General features: G+C 43.6%; 1 protein-coding gene across 1 annotated transcript; it reads left to right on the top strand.

Moving 5' to 3' along the window:
- On the top strand, positions 1-27,530 carry LOC131254911 (uncharacterized). The gene is made up of 4 exons (XM_058255615.1): positions 1-114; positions 443-680; positions 15,079-15,309; positions 27,241-27,530. The coding sequence occupies exons 1-4, from the start codon at positions 1-3 to the stop codon at positions 27,528-27,530; spliced, it is 873 nt and encodes a 290-aa protein (XP_058111598.1).
- Positions 27,531-27,814: the final 284 nt, after the last annotated feature.

The raw sequence follows: 27,814 nt of genomic DNA, 5'->3' as shown, positions 1-27,814 counted from the left end.
ATGAGGCAAGACAACGACTCTCCTCTAAGCTCGGCAATGAACTGGAACTGTAGCAAGTCGGGTATACAGAATGTGACGGTCCTCGTGGAACAGTCCAACATGGCGTGGTACTCGGCAAGCCAATCCATGCCCAGGATGATGTCGAAATCTGACATCGGCAGCACAAATAAATCGGCCAGTAAAAAGATATCACCGACCAGAACCGGGCAAGATGAATAGAAACGGCCCAACACTGTAGTCTTCCCCAAGGGTGTCGATACGGTCAACCCCTCGCGGGCAGACTCTGTCAGCAATCTAGTCGAATAACAAAAATCCTCGGACATGAATGAATGCGATGCACCGGAATCAAACAGTACACGTGCGATACATGCGGAGACACAAAGAATACCCTCAATGACTCCTTCAGATGACTGCGGATCCTGCTGAGTCGCGTAGAACCTAGCCTGAGCTGGTTGAGGAGGTGTTTGTCCCCTCTGAGGTCCCTGGTGCTGCTAATGCCTCTGTGGCGGCTTGTGTTGTTGTCTCTGCTGCTGCTGGGGCCTCGGCAGCTGAGGTGGCTGTGATCGGTGCTAATGGGGTCGCTGCTATGCTGGAGGTTGCTACTCAGGTCGCTGCTACCGTGGAGGTTGCTGTGGCCCTCTCGACTACTGCAGATGAGGGCGAGGGCACTCAAACAGGCGGTGCCTTGTCCCACCACATCCAAAATAAGTCCCTATAAACGCTGCTGGGGTGGCGTTGGAGGTGCTACTGGGTTGTTGGTGCTCTAGAAGGTGGGTGGCTCCTTACCTTTGTGGTCGTCGATGCTATTGGGAGCTACTGGATGGGGCCTGCCTCTTTCGACCCCTCCTCTGATCTCGATCGCTCTGCCCGCCGGCCCACTCAGTCTCATAAATCTGAGCCCTCCGCACTACCGCCTGGAAAGTCGGGAGCTCATGCCCTATAACACGGCCTCGAAAACCGTAACGCAAGCCGTTCTCGAAACGGCGGGCCTTCCGCCCCTCATCGTCAACTAGATATGGCGCAAACCTTGATAATGCAACAAAACGGGCTGCGTACTGCACCACGGACATGTCCCCCTGCACCAGAGTCTCAAACTCTAATGCTTTCTGACAACGAATGTGGTTAGGAAAATACTGCTGCTCGAATTGGTTTCTAAAATCATCCCATGTTCAGATATAATCAGGCCCTGCAACACGGGTAATGGAGGTCCACCAGTGCTCAGCCTCGCCCTAGAGAAGAAACACTGTCAACTGGACTCGCTGCTCGGTTGTACACGCCTGTGTCAAAAATCTTCTCCACATTAGAGCGCCACCTCTCAGCTGTTATCAGATCTGACTCGCCCTAGAAACGCGAAGGATTGAGCTGTCTGAACTCACGAAGAAGGACGCTCGCGTGTAAACTGAGCGCCTGCCCTATCCCTAAAGTGCAGCTGTCACAGCCTGTAACATCTGCTATAACTGAGAGACACTCACAGGTATGGTTGAATCCGCACCGGCCTCAGGTGGAGGAATAACATCCTTAGGATGGGGAGCAGAGATCTCAGGGGGTGGAACGGGAGCTGTAGGTAGTAAAGCTGGAGCCTCAGGTGGTGGAGAGGGGGTCGATCGGGTCACTCTCCTGAGCAGCATGTCTTATAGGAAGAATAAGGATGCCAATTAACCTTGAGAACCACACGTTACGGAATTCAATCGGAAGGTTACGCACTCAGAACCTAGATTCATAGTAAATATGTGATGTTGTTCTCGGTTATTCCCAAGTTATGCTCTGATACCAACTTCTGTCACACCCCAAACTCAGAAATCGGGCTCACAAAATTTTCAATCACCAAATCCGATGCCGACAGCCTCCGTAGTACCCCATTCTCGGCTCCCGGCATCTACACACCAGGATCCCATCCTGGGATCCTACAAGGAGGATTTCAAGCATAATTTTGATTCAGTATAAGTATAACTATAAGCATAACCCATGAAAAATAACTACAAGAACACCATCACAAAATTCACTATGATAAAAAACTTTAAATACAGTGCGTATGAAGGGAAATATAAGATAATGATAATAACAGAAACTCAAAAAGCTCGACTACACACTCCAACTGCGACAAGGCTACGGTTGCGTCCTGGCGTCACCTGCACGCATCAATCGTGTATAAGCTTATGGAAAGGTTAGAGGTGGTGTAAGTGTGTGTGCAATATAAGCGTACTTAGAATGCAAGGTCAGAGAAATGCGGAATCATGCTGATGAGTACATGAATGCAATCAGCCGTACCAAGGCTATGCAGTGCAAGATATGAATGCTATCGGCCATGTTAAGACCATGCGATGTGAGATGCAGTTCAAGCATGCCAATCCTCATCATATATCAGTACAGTTCTCATTCTGGATAATCACCAGGGTCTAGTACACTCCAAATAGCACTGCCGCTCTCCCAGCCGCACGATCTAAGTAAGCGCAAGAAACCTCACTATCCGCCTGGCAAATAGTCTACCAATACCTATCCGGCACGTCGATAGCGGATCCATTCACGAGCTGGTGAAACTCAACCTAGTAATGCTCCCTACACTCGGGTGGGTAAAGCCACACCCCTTTCCAACTGACCGGCCACGACACAGCAGGAGACACGACCTCCTGATATTTGGCCCTCATGTGCTCATGAATCCACTCGATCTCGACATTAGAGTCATCCTCTAGTACCATCGGGTTTAGGAATTTTCACCCAGGGACATCTATGGCGCCCCGATACTAGAATCAGTATTTTCAGTATCCAATCCAACCACTCACGATGTGTCTGTGGAGGCTATGGCCCTGATGTCGCTAGGGCATACAATAATCACAATCACACAAATGCAAGTGCATGAATCACCCTACCAGACATGCAACAATCCTGCGCATACCGTGCTCATGTGGGGAAATCCGCCTATCAGGGAGCCCATAAACAATCTGCCCGAGGGCATATGCTATGATCAGTCACTCCTCATATCAAGCATACATATGATGTGTATGATCATGAATCATGGATCTATACTAAACATGTTATATAATGATGGGTTCCGTTCATAACGAAGATGAGCCTAGATGGCCTACACCCTACAAGTATGGTCCTATCGATGGGCCTTAGGGAGAGTTACAATGCGGACATTTAACCATCATTGCTCTCACAATGTGGACGTCAAACCATCATTGTTCTCAAGGCATGGCCGCTAAAACAACATCACATAAACCATGGTGGAATCGCACATTTCAATGGGCCTTATGTACATCCCGTTGGGCCTCGACCCAAGGACTCCAATACATCAAATGGGCCGCATCACATGGGCCTTATATATATCCAGGTGGGCCTCAACATTGGGCCACAAATACATCAAGATGGGCCTCTAATCACATGGGCCTCATATATATCCAGGTGGGCCTCAACATCGGACCACAAATACATCAAGATGGGCCTCTAATCACATGGGCCTCATGTATACATGAATCATATCAAAAGATCAATTGGACAACACTCCAAATAATAGTGGCGACAATGATCTCCACTGTTAAAATTCCTACAGGGCCTACTATTATGTATTTTTCTTTTGGGATCCGACCTATTCATACGTTAACATGGAGATAAATGGAGCAAAACATCGGCTTGATCGGAACTATCGTGGCCCTTAAGAAGTTTTGAACGGTGAATGTCACTGTCCCCACTATTTCTAAATGGTGGGTTCTACTTGAACTACAGATCTATCTTATTTTTAGTCTCAAACCTTAGAATGAGCTTCCAAAATGGTTGGACGGTTTGGGTGCAACACATGCATCATGGTAGGTCCCATAGGGATGGATGGCATAGATAAATCACATACTTCATGGTGGAGGTCCACATTGATGAAAGGTGTGGATACAATACATACATAAGTGGGTCCCAAGTAGGGCCACCATAATGTTTATTTTCCACCCATCCTGTTGACAAGGTCATACAGACCTGAGGCCCACCAAAAATGTTTATTTTCCACCCAATCCTATTGATAAGGTCACATGGACCTGGGCCCACCATAATGTTTATTTTCCACCCAACCGGTTGATAAGGTCACACAGACCTGGATTGAGGAGGAAAAACAAATTTCATATTGATCCAAAACTTCTGACCCCAAAAAGGGTTTCAATGGCAGACGTTCAATCCTTACTGTTTCCAGCCATGTGGGCCACCTGAGTTTGTATCCGGCTGATTTTTGGGAGGGGGCCCACTGCCCTAAGGGGCCCACCTAATGCACGGTGTTGATGGCAACACCCATCACGGTGGGGCCCACGGCTGGTACTGTGGGTCCCTGCCTCCTCGTCCGTGCGCGCAAAGGACGCTATCCTCAGGATGGCCGCAGTAGACGCGCTGCTGCTATTTGTTATTATTATTATTTTTAAAAACTATTTTTCTGTGGTTTTTTCGTGGTAAGGCCCACATTAGATCGATCCGACCCAGCCATTAGATTCTGCAGCCCATGATGGACCAAATGATACCAATATGCGACGTGTTTTTGGCGAATAGAAGAATCAAGGTGGGTTTTAATGCTAATAACATTATTTCCTATGGTATGGCCTGCCTGAGAATCAGATTGGTCTCAAATTTCTGCTCAACGCCTAAAGTCAAGTGGGGAATGGAATGGAATGGACAGTGTGGATTGGATTGATACATCAAGGTGGGGCTTGCTTAACTGGCCAACCCAAAAACCATTTTTTTCTTCTTTTTTTTTGCTGCCGTTAGTACACACCCATGGCAGTACACGCACTCCATGTTGGCCACACCCTATGTCCAGCCTCCAGGGACGCTGGACGGCATGGATATAACACAATCGTCATGGTGGGTACCGCATGCACGTGGCCCACCATGCATATATATATATTAATATAATATTATGATAATATAAATATAGTGTACTATATATACTATATAGATGGTGGATCTCTCCTGAAATGTGGTGGGCCACACCGTCTGATGGATGGAGTAGATTTAACAATAATCGGTGGGGCCCACATCATTCTAGGGGGAGGATAAAGAAGGAGAGAGAGAGAGAGAAGAATGAGAGAGATGGTGATAGAGGGGCCCCGCCACTATGGGCCCCTCGTGGTTACATTACATACATCAAAATGGGTCCCACCAACAAGTGGGCCCAAAAATAAGAATTTAACGGTGGATCACCCACTTTACTGGCCTCCTTCTTGCTCCCTTAGGCTTGTTTGCTCCTATGCTCAACTTTTAACGGTGGATGATGGGGTTTTGATGGTAGGGATGAGAGATGAGAGGGTGGGCCACACTTAGTATTTGGGAGAGAGCTTGGGGAGGCTTGGACGTATGAAGCTTGTTGCTTGGGATATTTGAGAAATGAGAGAGAAAAAGGGGTGATGGGATGATATGGAAGGGATGATGTATGGAAGGGGATGGGAGGTATGGGTGAGTTTGATTTTTTTGTAAAAGAGGAATGGTGAGGGGAGGGAGAGAGTTGACTTATGGAAAAAGAGGGATGGTTGTTGTACTTAGGGTATGGCTTGTACTTGACATTGATTGATTGATTGATTAATGGGACATGTCGTAGAGATTCCCTCAAATTCACAACGCGCGGCGTTTCTTCGGAATGAACGCAGGCCCACATCTTCTGACCTGGGTATTGTTTCGGTGTGCGAGTCGCGGCATTAGAACCGTGGTGACGGTGCGGTCGCTAGGATACAAGTTTTGGGTTGAGCCAACTTTGGTATGTAGGACCCAGCTTAGGATCACGCGCAAATATCGGATACGGGTCGAGAATTGCCGGAATTCGACCGGAAGAACTGCGGAAGCCTATGGAATGGTACGGATTAGGACACGGGTCTTACAATAAGCATCTTGAAGATCTTCTTCATTTTCATGGTCATTATTCAGATTTTCTTTACTAGTTGAATCATCATTATCTGAAAAAGTGAATTTTGCTAGAGTCATTAGGGCTTTAACATCATTAGCCGACTCGGTGTCAGAATCTTCTGATCAAGAAGGAACTTCAGAGCAAGAAGAATCATCTCATGTAGCTAACATACCTTTCTTTTTAGACTTGTCCTTCTTAGGACATTTATTTGTTAGATGCCCATATTCATGGCAGTTATAGCATTGATTGTCTTTTAACGATTTCCAATTTTTAGATCTAGATCTTTTCTTTTCAATAGGTTTTTGCAAATCAACCCTCTTTTTACTTTTAAAAATCTTGTAAAACTTTTTAGCTAAAATATCCATATCATTTTCAGAAGTTTCTAAATCAGAATTATTACTATTTTCTTGAGAAATAATTTTAGAAGACTTAAGGGTGATGGATTTACCTTTAGGAGCTTTAAAGTTTAACTCGTAAGTTTGTAGAGACCTAACTAACTCTTCTACCCTCATATTGTCCGTATTACAAAGTTCCTGGATCATGGTTTCTTTTGAATTGAACCGTTTAGGCAATGAGCGTAGTATCTTTACACAGACTTTACTTTATGGGATTCTATCACCAAGACCCCACATAGAGTTGACAATGTCATTCAATATTGTATAGAAGTCTATGAAGGTTTCACTTTTTTCCATACATATTTCCTCAAATTTGGTTGTGAGGATTTGGACTTTAGATTTCTTGACAATTGTTGTTCCCTCGTGTGTCATTTTCAAAATTTCACATGCTTCCTTTGCAGTATCGCAGGATATAATTCTCTTGAATTCATCCGGTGATAGTGCGTAAGTAATCGCATTTAAAGCTTTTGCATTAGCACTACTCTTACTTTTCTAAAGAGCAGTAAAGTAAGGTGTGACTTTTACAGTTTTAGATCCGTCAGTACTAGTTACTTCAGTGGTAGGAGGGGCCCAATTGGTCACTGTGGCTTGCCACACGCTCTCATCCATGAATTTTAAGAAAATCCTCATTCTGACTTTCCAATAGGCATAATTGGAGCCATTAAAAGGTAGAGGCCTAGTGACTGAAAGGCTATAAAAATTGACATCTTAAAAAGCTCAGATCGATTAGCTTAGGAAATTAATCCAAAAATTAAAGCAAGCTATTAAGCTCTGATACCATTTAAAAAGGCCGAGCTAAGAGTCCTAGTGGGGGGGGGGGGGGGGGGAATAGGAATATGCCAAATTAAAAAATTAAATGTGGAATAAAACAGATATAAATAAAGATAGCACTAAACAATCTCACAAGGCAGAAATGAATAGCAACATTAAATGTACAAGTATTAAGAGATTGATACAGATGTTGTTCTAAGGACAATCTTACACTAAAAACTAATGGCTTATGGTAGGACAACCTGATTTCTAGAACAGTCTGTGTATCAAAATCCCAAACCAATACAGAGGAGAATAAAAATAGTAAAGAAAATAAACTAAGCTATTACAACCTTCCCACACTTGCATAAAAGAGATTACAACATTCTCCACAAAGGCTTAAAAAGAAATTACAACATTCACACAAAGCCACAACCATCCACTACAACACCAGAAATTATATTGGTTCGCTTATGTGTACACTAACTATTTAGAAAAATTGCCACACAAGTACTCCACTCCCAATATCCTCTCCCTCGGGATATTGACATTCACTATGAAATAGGTTTTTCAAGGTTCACCTAAAACCTTTACAATTGTGTCTTTCAGATGGGCTTACACAATTCAAAAACCCCACACTCTGAAATTTTCTAGGTCACCTCAGACAAGCCAAAAAGAGATTTTTCCTGGCACAACCTCAAAAACCAAAAAGAGATTTACAAAAAATGTAAATATACTTATCTGGATATTCTCCTTTGATGAAGCCTGGTAGAACCAATTTGAAGTGGATGTTCAACGTAGATGTTCAATATCCACACTCACTTATAAAAGGATTCTAAATTATTTTTAGATTAAATGACTTCGGGCTAGCTTGATTTGATTTTGATTTCAATAAAGGGGAAAACTTAAATCCCTTCTTCAAATAAAATGGAATATCGAACTCAAAGTCAAATATAAAAAGCTAAATTAAAGAGAATATTAAATGAGCACTAAATAGCTTAAGAATATCATAAACTTATCTCTAAGAGTGGTGCCTTGATTTTACTTGAATGACTTATCAAACTCTGAAAATCGTGCTCTATTTATAAGTGAAAAAACAGTTCACTCGACTGGCCCAGAGGTCAGCTCGACTGGTCAACTGACCAAAAAGAATTCAAAATTTCGAGCGTGATAAGATAAGACTGTTCCACGACTGGTCGACTAGCTAGTATGACCGGTTGGGTGGCCTGCATGATCGGTCGAGCCCTGCACCCAAAAATGGTTGCTGGACTTTGAGTTGAGCCTGCTCGACTGGTCGAGCATTGTTCACTTGACTAGTCGAGCAGTCTCCAAGACTAGTCGAGGATTCAACAGAAAATCTGAAAAATCCATAACAAACCTTTGACTGGTCAAGAAAATTCTTAAACTGGTCAAGCCAGTACTTGGACTAGTCGAACATAAGCTAGGACTAGTCAAGAAAAAGTCTATAAAATTATATAATGACCCAAATTAAGTATGCAATCAATATGACCTAACCTATGGTCAATCTGTAAGTGCTATAGTTTATATCCCTGTCTGTTGTCAAATTTGTGGTGCCAAAATCACTGTTATATATAACTTGCATAAGTGAAGCTCTCTCAAGAATCAACATTCATGAACAAGCTAAGCTCACAACAAGCAAAGCTCACAAGTACAAGGATCAATCTTGAATGCAAGAACTGCTCACAAGACAAGACTCAAGCTGCAAGACTTCAAGAAGAGTACAAGGCAGTTTGTAAAGAACTCAAGACTCTTTCAAGATTGAGCTACATCAAGATTTCAACTACATCAAGACTTCAAGGCTCATACTTCAAGGTCACTTGTTCCTAATGTTTCAATGTCCATACTTCATGATAGAGGTTTGACTGACCATAGGTTGACCTTAGAAGTAGGTCATTTTGGATACATAAGTCGAATGTTTTTTTTACATGAGTTTGGTATGTTCTTCGACTAGTCCTAGGCCTTCTTCGACTAGTCCTAGACTTGCTTCGACCAGTCTAAGAAATTCCTCGATCAATCGTGAGTTTGTTACAAATTCCGGATGAAATCTGTTAGGCTTCAACCAGTCCAGAATGCATTCGACCGATCGTAGGATGTCATTGCATCTTGACCTCGAAAATCTTCGACTCGAAATCCAGCGATGTGTTATAGGTTCTTCGACGTCGTAGGTGACCTACGACCGGTCGTAGAAACGGTCAAAGTTTATCGCGCCTGATTTTTCAAATATCATTATTGCTTGACTAGTCGAAGAGCTCCCTAGACGATCTGCACGATCTGCTCACCTATAAATAGTGCACGAATCTCAGAAGAAATATTGAATTAATTAGTCCATTCAAGCCAATCTTCGTCGAACTTCTGAGAGATAATTCTGTGCTCTATCTAAGCTAAGTGTGCTTATTTAATATTCTCTTTCCTTAGCTTTATTTAATTGATTTTATTTCTGCTATTCCAATCTAATTTGATAAGAGGAATTGCTATTCCCTTTCTTTGGAATCAAAATCAATTAAGGCAAGCCCTATTCGGTTTAATTTAAAATCTATTAGAATTAGAACCATTGTAATTGAGTACTGGACATTGAACTTGGACATTCAATCATCTACTCTGATTTGGTTCTACCGGGCTGCTACAACGAAGGAGATAATCAGGTATTTTACATTTAATTGTAAATTCCTTTTTGTTTTGGTTTCTTTCAAGATTTGACAGAAAAATCTTGTTGTTTTGGTTATCTGAGGAGAGCCGGTAGAACCAATTTGAAGTGGATGTTCAACGTAGATGTTCAATGTCCACACTCACTTATAAAAGGATTCTAAATTATTTTTAGATTAAATGACTTCGGGCTAGCTTGATTTGATTTTGATTTCAATAAAGGGGAAAACTTAAATCCCTTCTTCAAATAAAATGGAATATCGAACTCAAAGTCAAATGTAAAAATCTAAATTAAAGAGAATATTAAATGAGCACTAAATAGCTTAAGAATATCACAAACTTATCTCTAAGAGTGGTGTCTTGATTTGATTTTGCATGAATTGGATATCAAACTCTGATAATCGTGCTCTATTTATAAGTGTAAAAGCAGTTCACTCGCCTTTTAGGTGCTCAAGCGGTCACGGACCAACAATTGAATTTCAAATATTTCATCGTGATAAGATAAGTACCGTTCCACGTGTCAATTGGTGGTATGACGGTCAGCTGGCTAGCATGACGGTCGAGCCCCACCCAAAAATGGTTCTTGGACTTTGAGTTGAGCCTACTCGAAGTCGAGCATTTGTTCACTTAAGAGTCGGAATTTCTAAGACCGGTTTTCTTGATGGATTTACTTTGAGAAATCTATTAATCCATATACAATTTACCTTTGGTATGCCATACCCCGAAAATTGCTTTAAGTGGTCGAGCCAATGTTTTTATCTTGGACTAGTCGAACATAAGCTAGGACTAGTTAAGAAAAAGTCTATAAAATTATATAATGACCCAAATTAAGTATGCAATCAATATGACCTAACCTATGGTCAATCTAAGGTCATTCATACCTTATATGTGATATTTGAACATTGAAACACCATTCGCTTCGATTGATAGTTGATCTTGAAGTACATGAAGCTTGACATCTTGAAGTATGTTGAAGCTTGAACTTGAAGTACTTGTGACTTGTGCTTCAACTTGAGTATATGAGCATTAAGCTTGAGAAGATTACTTGAGCTTTGAGTAAAGCACATTGTCTTGACATAGTTGAAGCTTGAAAGCTTGATCTATCACTTGATGTTTTACTTAAACTTGTATAAGAATCTCTTGTTCATACCTTGTGCTGCTTGAATCTTGAATTGGAACATCTTGAACTTGTATAAGAATTGCTTGATCTTGAATATGAAGATGAGCTACACAAGATACAGATTCCAAGAGGTTTTAACACTGCAAAATTTGACATTCATAGGAGCTAAATAGAATAGCATTTACATGTACTTGATGGGTGGAGAGAGAGAGAGAGAGTTGACTTTAGGAGTTGCTTGGGGATGGGGCATGTACTTGACATGTGATGTGATGTGTACTTGATTGATGGGATTGATGTGATGTTCTCTTGGATTTGCAAATGCGCGGCGTTTTTTCTCGAACTGAACGCGAGCCCACATCTCTTGGCCTGGGTATTGCCTTGGTGCGTGAGACACAGCGTTGAAATCGCGGTGTCGACGCAGTCGTAAGGGTACAAGTCTTGAGTCAAGCCGACTCTGGAACACGGGATACGACTTAGGGTTGTGCACAAATGCTATCTACGCATCGCAGCTCGCCAGAATTTGACCGGGAGGACTGCGAAAGCTTACAGACTGGTACGAGCTAGGATATGGGTCTTACACATAAACCTGTCCATGTTTAAGAAGTAGGCTATCAGTAAAAAAACATGATCAAAGAACACATTACAACCAGGCTTGATGTTATGTGACGAATGCATTACCCGTTCACAACGCCAAATCGCCTTGGCGTGTGATTTACCCCGCTGCTTGGCAATTGCGATGACATTTTTCATCTCGCCTACCAACTTTGAACGTTCCGAAGTAGACTTCGAGTCCTATAAATCGAAAGGATGAGAGGTGCAATAAGAAGGAAAATGGGGATTGCTTGAATAGACTTATCCAACTATCATGCTTTTCTAATCTACCCTTCACTGTGTCGAACCACCATCTCAATGAACACTTAGAGGATGGGTTTGGGAATTGAGAACAAGAATCGTCACCTACAAACATGCAATGGAAAATATATTAAAAGTAAAGTTCACTACTTACTTAAAGAATCATAACGTAAAAAATTAAACATAGTTAAAATTCAGTGAGACAAAGTAGAAAATGAGTGAGGGAAACATGAAATTCAGCAAGGCAAACATTAAATTCAGCAAGGCAAGATGAAATTGAGAGAGGCAACCTAAAAAAATTGAGCGAGGCAAGGTGAAATTGAGTGGAAAACCTAGAATTTGAGCGAGATAACCAAGAAATTTAGCGAGGGAACCGAGACAATGAGCGAGGGAACCTAGAAATTCAGCGAGGCAGCCTAGAAATTGCGCGAGGCAACGTACAAATTGAGAGAGGGAACCTATAAATTAAGCAAGGGAACCTAGGAATTAAGCAAGGGAACATAGAAATTGAGCGTGGCAACCTAGAAATTCAGCGAGGCAAACTAGAAATTGAGTAAGCGAACCTATAAATTCAGCGAGGCAATGTAGAAATTTAGCGAGGCTACCTATAAATTTAGCAAGGCAACATAGAAATTGCATGAGGCAACATCGAAATTGAGCAAGGCAACCTAGAAATTGAGCAAGACAATCTAGAAATTGAGCGACAGAACCTAGATATTGAGCGAGGGAACTTAGAAATTGAGCGAGGAAACCTAGAAATTCAGCGAGACAACGTAGAAATTGAGGGAGGCAAACTAGAATGCACGAGGCAAAGTAGAAATTAAGCGAGGCAACCTAGAAATTGAGCGAGGCAACCTATAAATTTAACGAGGTAACCTAGAAATTGAGTGAGGCAACATAAAAATTGCGCAAAGCAACGTAGAAATTGAGCGAGGCAACCTAGAAATTGAGCCAAGCAACCTAGAAATTCAGCGAGGCAACATGAAATTCAACGAGGCAAACATGAAATTCAGAGCGGCAAACATGGAAATCAGCGGGCAAACATAAAATTCAGTGAGGCAAACATGAAATTGAGTGGGGCAAACCTGAATTTCAACAGGGTAAACATGAAATTGAGCTGGGCAAACATGAAATTAAGAGGGGCAAACTTGAATTTCAGCAGGGCAAACATGAAATTCAGCGGGGTAAACATGAAGTTGAGCGGGGCAAACATGAAATTCAGTGGGGCAAACACGAAATTGAGCGGAGCAAACTTGAATTTCAGATGGGCAAACATGAAATTCAGCGAGGCAAACATGAAGTTGAGTAGAGCAAATGTGAAATTTAGCGAGGCAACCTAGAGCTAACGCGAGGCAACGTAGAAATTGAGCGAGGCAACCATAAATTGAGCGAGGCAACTTAGAAATTCAACGAGGCAACATGAAATTTAGCGGCGTAAACATGAAATTGAGCGGGGCAAACATGAAATTGAGCGAGACAAGCTTGAAATTGAGCGGGGCAAGCATGAAATTGAGCGGGCCAAACATGAAATTAAGCGGGGCAAACTTGAATTTCAGCGGGACAAACATGAAATTCAGCGGGGCAAACATGAAGTTGAGCGGGGTAAACACGAAATTCAGCGGGGCAAACACGAAATTGAGCGGGGCAAACTTGAATTTCAGTGGGGCAAACATGAAGTTGAGAGGAGCAAACATGAAATTCAGCAAGGCAACCTAGAGCATGTGCGAGGAAATGTAGAAATTGAGCGAGGCAACCTATAAATTAAGCGAGGCAATCTACAAATTCAGCGAGGCAACATGAAATTGAGTGGGGCAAACATGAAATTGAGCGGGGCATGCTTGAATTTCAGTGGGGCAAACATGAAATTGAGCGGGGCAAACATGAAATTAAGCGGGGCAAACTTGAATTTCAGTAGGGCAAACATGAAATTCAGTGGGGCAAACATGAAATTCAGAGGGGCAACCATGAAGTTGAGCAGGGCAACCTAGAGCTTACACGAGGCAACGTGGAAATTGAGTGAGGCAACCTATAAATTGAGCGAGACAACATAGAAATTCAGCGTGGCAAGCTAGAAATTGAGGGAGGGAACCTATAAATTAAGGGGGCAAACATGAAATTCAGCAGGGCAAACATGAAAATCAGCTGGGCAAATTTGAATTTCAGAGGGGCAAACTTGAAATTGAGCGGGACAAATATGAAATTCAACGGGGCAAACATGAAATTCACCAGGGCAAAGTTGAATTTCAATGGGGGAAACTAGAAAATCAGCGAGGAAAACTGGAAATTGAGCGGAGGAAACTAGAAAATCAGCGGGAAAAACTGGAAATTCAGCGGGGCAAACTGGAAATTCAGCGAGGGTAACATGAATTTCAATGAACTTGAAATGCAATTGAACTAGCCTAACATGAATTTCAATGAACTTGAAATGCGATTGAACTAGCCAAACATCAAATTCATATATTACTCGGGGAATTCAACCAATCATGAACCAGGAATGTCGGCAACAACTTGAGCATATTGCCGAGAAGTAGGTCAAATAGACCAAGAACTCTTGAAATTTGAAATCATTTTGATCAGTAAGTTTTTATCGTGCTGAGTTAACTGATTTGGGCCCACCTTGACTTGAATGTATGTGGACTATCCACGACATTCATCCGTTTTTCCATCTATATTAAGGGTTTGAGCCGAAAATCGTAGCATATCCAAATATCAGGTGGATCATATGAAAGGAAACATTGATTCAACCATAGAAAGCTTGCTGTGGAAACGGATTGCGTAGTGAGGTATTGAGTAAACCCCGTGAGGTCCACCATCATTTATGTATTTTATCCGCTCCGTCCATCCATTTTAACAAATAATTTTATGGCTTGAGCCCAAAAATCTAAACATATCCAATGTTCAAATGGACCACACCACATGAAAATTTTGAATTGAACTTATACTGTTGAAAATTTCTTAGGGGCCACAGAAGTTTTGTATCAAGCTTATAATTGTGTTTTCTATTCATCCATGTCTGTATGATCTTATGAATAGGTTTGATAACAAACAAACATCACTATTGGGCCTAGTATGGTTTTAACGGTGGAAATCATTATCCCCATTGATTCTTGTGGTATGATCCACTTGATCTTTTCATATGCTTCAATTTTGGGCTCAACCCCTTAAATGAGATGGAAAAATGGATGGACGGCGTGGATAGACTACATACATTCAAGGTGAGCCCAATTGAGTTTACTCAATACAATAGGAGCGTATTGAGTAACTCAGTACGCAATCCGATTTCGCTTGCTACGCCCTACAATGATGTTTTATTTGAAATCCACCATGTTCATCGGATGATGTATACATAAGTGAACCAAAAGTCCAAATGCAAGCTTCATCCAATACGTGATATATTAAAATATACCTGTGGTGCATGCTTTCTTCAGTGGACCAGCCATTTTCAGAAGATGAGAAAATGCAGATGTATAGAGAGGATGCAATCCAATGGGAGAATGGTGCAATCCAGTGGAGGGATTTTTGGGCAAAGAAAATGGGTTTTTTGTCTTTTTTTAGTGGAAATGGGGTGAGGAAAGGGGATGAAAGCAACGTGAGTGAAAGCAACAACAATGAAAAGGAAGGGTATTTTCGTCCTCAAATTGGGTGTCCGTACATGCAAGGTATGAGTTGGTAAGTTAAGTTTCGTTTGTTTCATAAAAACCGCTGGATAAAAGGTGGCATCTACAGTGGTAAATTTCTCAGGCCTCAGCCATTTCAGGTTTTATCCTGGACACACGCTCGTTCGGACCCACTCGTGGGGTCTACCATGATGTATATGTTATATCCTCACCGCCCATCCCTTTTGTCAGCTTATTTTATGCCATGGCCCAAAACAGAGACATCCAAATCTCAAGAGGGCCACACCACGGCAACCAGTGGGGATTAACATCCCAGATGAAAACCTCCCTAGAGTCAGCAACGTGAGGGCAGAAACCCTTTAGGCGTGAACAGGGGTCTAACTCGTGGGACCCACCATGATGTGTCTGTTTCATCTGCACCGTCTATCCAAATTGCCAGATCATTTTAGGTCATGTGACCAAAATTGAGGTCGATTCAGATCTTAGGTGGGTCGTACCACACGTAGCAGTAGGGTTGAATGTCCATGTTGAAATCTTCCCATGATGAGTATGTGTTTCATCCAAGCCGTCCACCCGAATTTCCAGATCATTTTAAGTCAGGGCCCACAAATGAGACAGATTCAGATCTCAAGTAAACCATATCACATAAAACAGTGGGGTCAATGACGTCCACTGTGGAAACGGATTGGCTGCTCCCACTGCCATAGCCAATGGCTGGTGGTCGGTGCTCTGTGGGCCCCACAATGATGTATGTGTTTCATCCATGCCATCCATCTATTTATACAGATCATTTTATGGTACGAGATCAAAAATGATTATATCCCAATCTTAAGTGGACCATATTACAGGAAACAGTGTTGAATGATTGTCCACCATTAAAAACCTTTCGGGGCCATAAAAGTTTTGGATCATGGTAGGGCCCACAGAGAACCGACCATCAGACATTCCTCTCCTCTCTCTCTAAATCTCCATCTCTGTTTTTTCTCTCCTCTTTCAAAATCTCTCTCTCTCTCTCTCTCTCTCTCTCTCTCTCTCTCTCTCTCTCTCTCTCATGTTTAGTTTCAAAACCAGGGGGGTATCCAATCTGATTCCAGTGCTAACTACTGAGTAAACTCTGTTGGGGCCCACAGTAAATGCATGTGGTTTATCCACTCCGGATCAGGTCGGATCTAATCGGATCAGATCCATTTGGATTGGGTTTTGGATCGGATCGATCCGGATTCACCACGATATGATCCCGATCCGAAAATCATTCGGATCTGAATTACCTAACTCGATCCACACCGATCCAGGCCGTCGGTTTGGTTAGGATCGCGTTGGATCCACCGGATCGGATCCGTTTTGCCCAGCTCTAATTATCACATGTGTTTTGCACCTTCGTTATATATACAAATGAGAATGTGTATGTAGCTACCATGATTGGTAACATGCTAGTATACCTAGCTTGTTAACGTCGACACTAATAAATGCTTAGTGTAATGAATACCATGCCTGATCATATGCACATGCATATCATATATATGCCTAACTATGGATGTGAATGTATCATAGAATATGCTACGAGATTGTAGTTGGTACTCATGTCATCGGTGATGGGTTGTTTTTTTTTTGTGTGTGCGTGTGTGCGTGTGTGTGTGTGTGTTAGCTTGTTAGTACACCCCACTGTGAGTACACACTACTCTGTTATTCACCCCCACTAGGGAATCGATACCAAGACCTCAGTGTTGAAACGGGGTATCTTCACTCAGTCATCGATGTTGGCTTGCTTGTGTGTGGCAGAACTATATTGATAATCCTATGATTTGAGACTTTCAAGGGACCATATGAGATGGGGCCACCTTACATATATGCATGGCTTGCATGATATGGTTGCGTGATTCGGATTATGGACTCTTGCAGTCATACATTTACATAGTGCATTTGCATGTACACCATAGAGACATCAGGGCTTTGACCACCATGGGATTGTCATGATTGGTAGTTATGAGAATAGACACCAAAAATTTTGTCACGGCATATTGGGCGCTACAAATGTCCATGGGTGAAAGCTCATAAACTCTGAGATCACGGGATGCTACAATGTCTAGACCACATGGAATCATGAGCGCACAAGGGGCGAGTACTAGTTGGCCATACCTCCCATTATGTCGGGGTTGGTTGGAAGGGAATGCTGAGGATTATATGTTAGGTTGAGTTTGATAAGTTCTAAAATGGATTCACTATCAACGAGTCGAGTGGGTTTTGACACACCTCTGCCGAGGCAGATAGTGAGATCTTTTCTACTTGCTTAGTTATGTGTGAGATGGGCAGTAGCCAGTGTCGGAAGTGTACGAGACCCTCATGATTTTTAAATGAGAACCGTACTGAAATGTGGATTAGAGATCAGGATTGATATGTTGCATCGTATATGGCATTCATACAGTACATCGTATTTCGTATTCATACACTCAGGATTGTGGATGTGTAAATACAATCTAAGTAACATACAATCGTGGACCACGATCCCCAATAGGTATGAGATTATTTGGGACCATGAGTTTATCATCTTGAAATTACTTCACATACTAGGTATGGGACTAACATGCATTGTAGCCCTAGATGCGAGACCCCTATCAGTGCACGATACTATGCACCATGACTCGATCATTCATCATATGCTCTTTTATCCTTGTATCACGTCTATTTATGATAACATGCCTTGCTCACTTTATCTTGTAATATATATTGTATAGCCTTGGTACGGCTAGTTGTATAGTTGACCTCCATCATTTTTGCTTACTCTAATATTACTATTGATATCTGTATATCTATCGCGTATATTGCGCACACATATATGTACTCTACTAAGCTTCATTAAAGCTTAGCACATTGGTTATGTACAGGTTACATTAAAATGCAATTGTTGGCAATGCTAGAGCTTGTTCCTTGTTTATGTTTTGAGATATTATATATTTATTTTATTAGCATTCTACCTTGAACTATGGATTAATGGATATACATGTTACTTGAGGAGATCCTTGCATTATCTTAGTTTTATAGGTTTTCTTAAACCTTCCTTGTGGGATTCCATTTTCAGAACTTAGTGTAAGCTAGAGATTTTTATTTATTTATTTTTATTATTTATTTATTTTTTATTTTCTTTTACACACCCCTACACACTCACGTAGTAGGCTTTCACCTCGTATGGATATTCGAACCCTTGACCGGGTGTTGAAACTCCCAAGAGTCTACCACCCGAGCAAGAGCAAGGATCCCTAGCTAGGGATTTAAATTGGCATACTATGAAGGCTCTCACATTGAATTCGGGCTATGGCGGATGAGCAGCGCCAGAATCCGAATTCAAGGCGTGACAGGCTGGGTGTCCCTCTCTAGAACGTCGAGAGAGGACACCCCTCTCTTAATTATTTTTTTCTTGTGTCATTTGTTTTTTATCAATATACTTTTTATTTCAAATGGGTTAGGAGGGTTTGGTGTTGCCCACCTCAAGTTCATATATGCCTCCTCCTTTGTACCACCACGTCTTAAAATGAATTGGCAAAATGGATAGACGGTGTGGATCTAACCCCTGCATCATAGTGGGGTCCACCTATGCTCCCAATAGTGGGGCCCCACAAGGTTTGAGCCATAGTCAGTTGTAGAATGCACAAGGGTTGTTGCTCCCAACAGTCCAGATGGAGGGTCTCGAACAAGGATCATTGTTGTGCCTGATTTGTTTGTTTTTTTAATATCTCAGTTTTGGGCAGATAAGGATCACAATGAGGCTCTTAGATTTCAACGGTTTGGTCTCACTATCCGCACTGTTTCCTATGATGTGGCCCACCTGAGGCTCAGATCGGCCCCATATTTGGGGTTTTACCTTAAAATGATCTAGGGAAAATGAATGGTCTACATGGATATAAAGTACATACATCATGGTGAGTACCAACAATGGGCCCCACCAACTGAAAACAATAGTGCAGCAATGTTGCTGCAATCAGTGTGCACTGTCGCATGTTGTTTGCGGCAGCAACTATTGCTGTTACGTATTATTATTATTATTATTATTTCTTTTTTTTCTGTGAGTATGTGCGTGAGTGTTGGTATGTGTGTGTGTCTGATCACCTCTAGTGGGGTCTAGAAATTAGGCAATTTGGATCACACAAAAACACTTCAATGTCCACATGGGCCCTTCTCTAAATGGATCAAGCTGATATTTGTGTGGGCCCTTCACCTAGATCTTTGTGACGTTATCAATAGGTGTGACCTTATCAATAGGTTAGATGGCTAGAAATATTATAATGGGGTCCACACTGAGTGGGTCGCACCTATATTTTGGATCAAGCTAATGTTTGTGGTTTCCCCACCATTGGTTTGGATGGCTCATTGTCAGTAACCATGGGGTCCACCATCAGTGGATCCTCAAACCTACATCATCAAAGAGAAGAAAATCAAAGAGATTGAAGGGAATGAAATGTGAAGGAGTACACTCACCTTGATCTAATAGATGAATGGCTTAGACTGTCTTGATGGCTGGTCTACTACTCGCCCCAAACTCGGAAACCGGGCTCACAAAATTTCCGATCGCCGAATCCGGCGCTGACAACCTCCATAGTACCCCATTCTCGGCTCCCGGCATCTATACACCAGGTTCTAATCATGGGATACTACGAGGAGGATTTTTAACATCAATTTTATTCATAATGAGCATAACCATAAGCATAACCCACGAACAATAACCACAAGAACACCATCACAAAATCTACTATGATAAAAAAAACTTTGAGTACAAAGCATATGAAGGAAAATACAAGATAATGATAATAATAGAAACTTCAGAAGCTCGGCTGTACACTCCAATTGCGGTAAGGCTATGGCTATGTCCTGACGTCACCTGCACGCATCGATCGTGCATAAACTTATAAAAAGCTTAGAGGGCGGTGTAAGTGTGTGCGCAATATAAGTGTGCTCAAAATGCAAGGTCAGAGTAATGCGGAATCATGCTGATAGATACATGAATGCAATCAGCCGTACCAAGGCTATGCAGTGCAAGATATGAATGTTATCGGCCATATTAAGACCATGCGATGCGAGATGCAACTCAAGCATGTCAATCCTCATCCAAATCCACATATCAATGCAGCTCATCACTAGAGCATCAAATATCAGTACAGTTCTCATTCTGGATAATCACCAGGGTTTAGTATCCTCCAAATGGCACTGCCCCTTTTCCAGGCGCGCAGTCTAAGTGAGTATAAGAAACCTCACTATCTGTCTGGCTAATAGTCTGCCAATATTTATTCGGCACGTCGATAGCGGACCTATTCATGAGATGGTCAAACTCAGCCTAGTATTGCCCCCTACCCTCGGGTGAGTAAGGCCACACCCCTTTCTAGCTGACCACGACACAGTGGGATACGTGGCCTCTTGGTATTCGGCCCTCGTGCGCTCATATATCTACTTGGTCTCGACGTTGAAGTCATCCTCTGGTACCATCGGGTTTAGGAATGTTCACCCAGAGACATCTATGGCGCCCCGATGCTAAAAATAGTATTTTCAGGGTCTGATCCTGCCATCCACGATGTGCCTGTGGAGGCCACAGCCCTGATGTAACTAGGGCGTGCAGTAATCATGTCATACAAATATGAAGTGCATGAATCACACTACCAGTCATGCAATAATCCTGCGCGTACCGCGCGCTCATGTAGGGTAACTCCGCCTACAGGGAGCCCATAAACTATCTGCTCGAAGGCATATGCTATGATCAGTCACTCCTCATATCAAGCATACATATGATTTGTATGAGCATGTATCATGGATCTATACTAAACATGTTATATGGTGGTGGACTCCATTCATAACGAAGATGGGCCTAGACGGCCTACACACTGCAAGTATAGGCCTAACGATGGGCCCTAGGGAGAGTTATAATGTGGACATTTAACCAACATTATCCTTACAATGTGGATGTCAAACCATCATTGCTCCCAAGGTATGGCCTGGCATGAACATCATTACATAACCATGGTGGAATCACATATTATAATGGGCTTTATGTACATCTCGTTGGGCCTCGACCCAAGGGCTCCAAATACATCAAATGGGCTGCATCACATTGGCCTCATATATATCAAAGTGGGCCTCAACAACAGGCCATAAATACATCAAGATGGGCCTAATCACATGGGCCTTATATATATACCAAGGTGGGCCTCAACGGACGGCCACAAATACATCAAGACAAGCCTAATCATATGGCCTTATATATATATGAATCATATCAAAAGATCAACTGGACTACACTCCAAATAATAGTGGCGACAATGATTTCCACCATTAAAAAAATTCCTACAGGGCCCACCGTTATGCATTGTTTTGGGATCCGACCTATTCATATATTTTCATGGAGATAGATGAAGTGAAAACCAAAACATCAGCTTGATTGGAACTACAGTGGCCCTTAAGAAGTTTTGAACGGTGAATGTCACTGTTCCCACCATTGTTAAATGGTGGGGTCTACTTGAACTATAGATCTATCTTATTCTTTAGCTCATGCCATAAAATGAGCTTTCAAAATGGTTGGACGGCTGGATGCAACACATACGTCATGGTGGGTACCACCGTCCAATGGTGTGGATGGTGAGGATAGGAAACATACATCATTGGGTCCCACCAAATGGATGACGGTGTGGGTATATATACATACATCAATGGGTCCCACCAAATGGATGACGGTGTGGGTATACATACATACATCAGTGGGTCCCACATGGGGCCCACCATAATGTTTATCTACTGTCCAATCTGTTGATAAGGTCACGCAGACCTGGATGCAGAGGAAAAATAAATTTCAAAATGATCTAAAACTTCCCTAACCCAAAAGGGTTTCAATGGCAGATGGTTCAATCCCACTATTTCTAGTGACGTGGGCCACCTGAGTCTTGTATACGACGGATTTTTAGGGTGGCCCGCTGCCCTAAGGGGGGCCCACTAAATGCAAGGTGTTGATGTTCAATGGACATCACGGTGGGGCCCATGGCTAGGACCCAAGTCCTTGCTTGCCCGTCCATCCACAGCAGTAGCAGCACCTGCGGCTGCCTTATATCTTCTTTTTTAAAGATTTTTCTGAGGTTTTTCCTAGGTGGGGCTTGCATCGTGAGGATCCACCTCGCCCAATGGCTCTTATGGTTCAAGACAAGCCAAACAAGCCCAATATTCGATATGTTTTGGCGTATTGAAACATCAGGGTAGATTTCAATAGTAGACACACTGTTTTCTATGCTATGGCCCACCAGATACTTGGATTAACCTCATTTTTCGACTCAACGCCTAAAATGATCTGGGAAATGGGATGGACGGCTTAAATTAAATACATACATCAAGGTGGGCCCTATATGAGTGGCCCTTTCCAAGAGCTTTGAACCAAAGCTAATATTTGTGTTCTCAGTTGACGTCCAACGTCCCTGGACGCTGGACAGTTTGGGCTTGCTCAGGTGGGCCATCAAATGGTGGATAGTGTGGGTACAACACATATATAAAGTGGGCCCCACCTATAGATGGCTTGCATAAAATACATGCTTCATGGTGGGGTCCATCCGGGTGGGCCACACGGCCACATCATCACATAAAATAGGAAAAAAAAGAAAGAGAGAGGGAGAGAGAGAGAGATAGAGAGACAAGAGAGACGGTGATGGAGGGGCCCCGCCACTATGGGCCCCTCATGATTATAACACATACATCAAGCGGGTCCCACAACAAGTGGGCCCTTAAAAATTGAAATTAATAGTAGATCACCCACTTGTCGGCCTTTTTCTTGGTCACTTAGCCCCCTTAGCTCCTATGCTCAACTTTTGACGGTGGATAATGGAGTTTTGATGGTGGGGATGAGAGATGAGAGGGTGGGCCACACTTGTTATTTTTGGGAGAGTTTGGAGAGGCTTAGACGTATGAAAATTTTGTTGCTTGGGAGTGAAGAGAGGGAATGAGAGAGAGAGAGAGAAGTGATGGGTGAAAAAGGATGGGATGAGGTGTGATGGGTGATGGGTGGAGTGATGGGTTTGTAAGAAAGTGATAGATGGAGAGAGAGGGAGAGTTGACTTTGAGAATGGGAAGGGATGGGTTGTTGTACTTGGGGTATGGAGTGTACTTGACTTGATTGATTGATTGATTGATTGATGGGATATATTGTAAAGATTCTCTCAAAATTTGCAACGCACGGCGTTTTCCTCGAAATGAACGTGCGCCCACATCTTCTAGTCTGGGTATCGGATCGGTGCACGAGTCGCGACATTAGAACTACGGCGACGACGCGGTCGCTAAGATACAAGTTTTGGGTTGGGCCGACTTTGGAATGTAGGACTCGGCTTAGGATTGCGTACAAATGTCAGATACGGGTTGAGGGTTGCCGATATTCGATCAGAAGAACCGCGGAAGCTTATGGAATGGTACGGTCTAGGATACGGGTCTTATAACTCTCCCCTCCAAATAAAAATTTTATCCTCAAAATTTACATAATCATTGCAAGTGGACATAACTCATAAGGAAGAATAAACATCGCATCATCATATAAAATCGGAGATAACATACAAGATACAACATATCATCATTCATTAAAGAGATGGGGATAGCGTTCTCGAATCTCGACCTCGCGCTCCCAAGACGCCTCATCAACAGAATGGTGACCCTACTGAACCTTCACCTAGGGAATGACCTTGGTCCAGAGGACCCGCTCCTTCCGATCAAGGATATGTACTGGCTGCTCAATGTAAGAAGCGTCCTCACGAACCTTTAGTGGCTGCCAATTAATAACCAGAACTATGTCTGACCCACACTTCCTCAGCATAGAGACATAAAAAACATTGTGGACAGACAACTGAGATGACAAGGTAAGCCGATAGGCCACAGCGTCAGTGCGCTTAGTGATCTTGAAAGGTCCAATGAATCTCGGGACAAGCTTGCCCTTCGCTCCAAATCGAACTACGCCCTTCATGGGCGAGACCTTGAGATATACATGGTCCCCTGCAGCAAACTCCAAGGGATGACACCGGTGATCAGTAAAACTCTTCTGCCGGCTCTGAGCTGTACGCATCCTTTGCCTGATGATATCAATAGCATCTAACATCTACTACATAAGCTCGAGACCTAGGAGACGCTGCTCTCCGACCTTGGTCCAACAACTCGGAGATCTGCATGGTCTGTCATATAATGCCTCAAAAGGAGCTATACCAATGGTCGCCTGATAGTTGTTGTTATATGCGAACTCAGCCAATCACAAATGCTCGTCCCAGCTACCCCCGAAATCAACCACGCAGGCCCGAAGCATGTCCTCATGGATCTGACTGACCCTCTCGGTCTAGCCATCGGTCTGCAAATGGTAAGCAGTACTGAGCTGCAAAACAGACCCCATCGCTCTCTGAAAGCTCCTCCAAAACTGGGTTGTGAACCTCGGGTCTCGGTCAGAAACGATCGAGACTGGAACGCCCTGCAGTCTCACAATTTCTTCGATGAATGATCTCGCAAGCCAGTTCAAAGGCCAAGTCGCACGAATAGCAAGAAAATGTGCCGACTTTGTCAGATGATCAATGATGACCCAGATGGCGTCGTAACAGCGCTGAGTCTTTAGTAAGCCTATGATAAAATCTGTCAACACGTGCTCCCACTTCCACATTGGGATGCTCAATGGCTGCAGTGGACCAGGGGGTCTCTGATGATCGATCTTGACACGCTAACATGTGTCACACTCGGCAATAAAACTGAAGATCTGACACTTTATCTCCGTCCAAAAATACTGTCTCCTCATATCACGGTACATCTTCGTCGAGCCAAGGTAGATAGAAAACCACGATCGATGTGCCTCGATCATAAGATCTCTGCGCAACTCAGGAATATCTGGGACACATAATCGGCCTCTAAAGCGAAGTCTACCATTAGAACCAATCTAGCAATCTGTCTGACTCTCAGATGCTGCATCTGCTCGATAATCCTGTAATGACTCATCTGTCTGTTGAGCCTCGATCACCCTTGTGATAAGAGAAGGTTAAATCGACAGGCTCGATAACTAAATGATAGAAGACTGCAGACCAAAATTAAAGTCATACTCTGCTATATCCTCGAGCATCCTCCACTTCTGAATCATCATGTGTGCCACCAGGCCTTGTGGCTGACAGCTGAGGGCATCCGCCACCACGTTCGCCCTCCCTGGGTAGTACTAGAGGTCGAAATCATAGTCCTTTAGGAGCTCCATCTAACGCCTTTGCCTCATGTTCAGCTCAGACTAAGAGAATAAGTACTTCAAGCTCTTGTGGTCGGAGAAGAGCTTGAACCTGACCCCATAAAGATGGTGTCTCCGCACCTTCAGTGCGAAGACGACTGCTGCCAGCTCCAAATTATGAGTGGGGTAGTTCAGCTCGTGGACCTTAAGCTGGCGAGACGCATAAACCACTAGTTTCCCGTGCTGCATCAGGACAGCACCTAAGCTAATACACGAAGCATCCGTAAATACAACAAATCCATCACTCCCAGAGGGAAGAGTGAGGACAGGAGCGGACATGAGGCAGTCCTTCAGCTCCATAAATGCTCGCTCACATGCATCACTCCAAATAAACTCTGCGCCCTTTTAAGTCAACCTGGTCAACGGGGCTGCAGTACGGGAGAAGCCCTCAATGAAACACCGATAGTATCATGTTAAACCAAGGAAACTGCGGATCTCGGACGCAGTCGTGGGTTGGCCCCACAGACGCACTGCCTCAATCTTCGAGGGGTCAACTGTGACACCCTCCCTCATCACCACGTGACCGAGGAATCTCACCTCCTCCTGCCAGAACTCGCACTTCTCCAGCTTTGCATACAGATGGTGGGCACAGAGGGTCTGCAATGTGATCTCTAGATACTGCATGTGGTCCTCACGGATCCTCGAATATATCAAAATGTCATCGATGAAGACCACAACAAACTGATCGAGATATGGACGGAAGACCTCATTCATCAACTGCATGAAGACCGCAGGAGCATTGGCCAGTCCGAAGGACATGACCTAAAACTCAAAATGACCATAGAGCGTCCTGAAAGCCGTCTTCGAGATGTCCTCCTCTTGGACCCAAATCTAATGATAGTTGAAATGCAAGTCAATCTTCGAAAAGAACTGTGCACCCTGCAGCTGATCAAACAAATCATCTATCCTCAAGAGCGGGTACTTGTTCTTGATCGTGACCCAGTTGAGCTCGTGGTAATCCATGCAGAGCCTCAACGAGCCATCCTTCTTCCTGACGAAGAGTACCGGCGCTCCTCATGGAGAACTGCTCGAACGGATGAATCCAAACTCACGCAACTCGTCCAACTGTCGCTCCAGCTCACACAACTCTATCGGTGCCATACGGTACGGGGCCTTTGAGATAAGCGCGATACCGGGCACAAGATCGATTTGGAACTCAATATGACGGTGCGGTGGCAATCTCGGAATCTCCTGGAACATGTCGGGGAAATCACAGACAATCAGCAACTGATCAATACATGCTGCAACAGGCTCCTCAACGGCGCAGAACATCAAACAAGACAATGACTCTCTTCTGGGCTCGGCAACGAACTGGAACTGCGGCAAGCCGGGTATACAGAATGTGACTATCCTCGCGGAACAGTCCAAGATGGTGTGGTACTCAGCAAGTCAATCCATGCCCAAGATAACGTTAAAATCTGACATCGGCAGCACGAATAAGTGAGTGGACAAAAAGATATCACCAACCAGAACAGAGCAAGATGAACAAAAATGGCCCAATACTGTAGTCTTTCCCAAGGGCATCGATATGATCAATCCCTCACTAGCAAACTCTATCGGCAACCCAGTCGATCGATAAAAATTCTCAGACATGAATGAGTGCGAAGCACCGGAATTAAATAATACTCGGGGATGCATGCAGAGACTAGAAGTATACCCTCAATGACTCCTCCGAAGGTCTGTAAGTCCTACTGGGCCATATAGAATCTAACCTGAGTTGGCTGGAGAGGTGCTTGTCCCGTCTGAGGTCCCTGGTGCTGCTGCTGCCTCTACGACAGTCTGTACTACTGTCTCTGCTGTTGTTGGGGCCTCGACGGCTGAGGTAGCTGCGGTCGCTGCTGATGGGGTCGCTGCTGCACTGGAGGCTGCTGCTGCGGTCGCTGCTGCGCTGGAGGCTGCTGTAGCCCTCTCGGCAGCTGCAGATGAGGGCGGGGGCACTCAGACACACAGTGCCATGTCCCACCACATCCATAATAGGTCCCTGAAAATGGCTGTTGGGGTGGCGTTGGTGCTCTAGCAGGTGGGTGGCTCCTGTACCTCTGTGGCCATCGATGTTGATGGGAGCTACTGGAGGGGGCCTGCCTCTTCTGGCCTCTCCTCTAATCTCGATCGCTCTGTGAGCCGGCCCACTCAGTATCGTAAATCTGAGCCTTCCATACTACCGCCAGAAAAGTTGAGAGCTCATGCCCAATAACACGGCCTCGAAGACCGTAACATGAGTCGTTCTCAAAACGGCGGGCCTTCCGCCCCTCATCATCAACCAAATACGGCGCAAACCTCGATAGCGCCACAAAATGAGCC

This window comes from Magnolia sinica, chromosome 9, assembly GCF_029962835.1.
Source record: "Magnolia sinica isolate HGM2019 chromosome 9, MsV1, whole genome shotgun sequence".
NCBI lineage: Eukaryota > Viridiplantae > Streptophyta > Magnoliopsida > Magnoliales > Magnoliaceae > Magnolia > Magnolia sinica.
This window is presented reverse-complemented; position numbering and strand designations above follow the sequence as displayed.

Coding starts and splice junctions, on each gene's coding strand:
- LOC131254911 (XM_058255615.1), top strand. CDS start 1: ATGAGGCAAGACAACGACTCTCCTCTAAGCTCGGCAATGAACTGGAAC. Junction 115..442: donor CCAACATGGCGTGGTACTCG/GCAAGCCAATCC, acceptor CGTAGAACCTAG/CCTGAGCTGGTTGAGGAGGT. Junction 15,310..27,240: donor TGGGTGTCCGTACATGCAAG/GTATGAGTTGGT, acceptor AGTTGGCTGGAG/AGGTGCTTGTCCCGTCTGAG.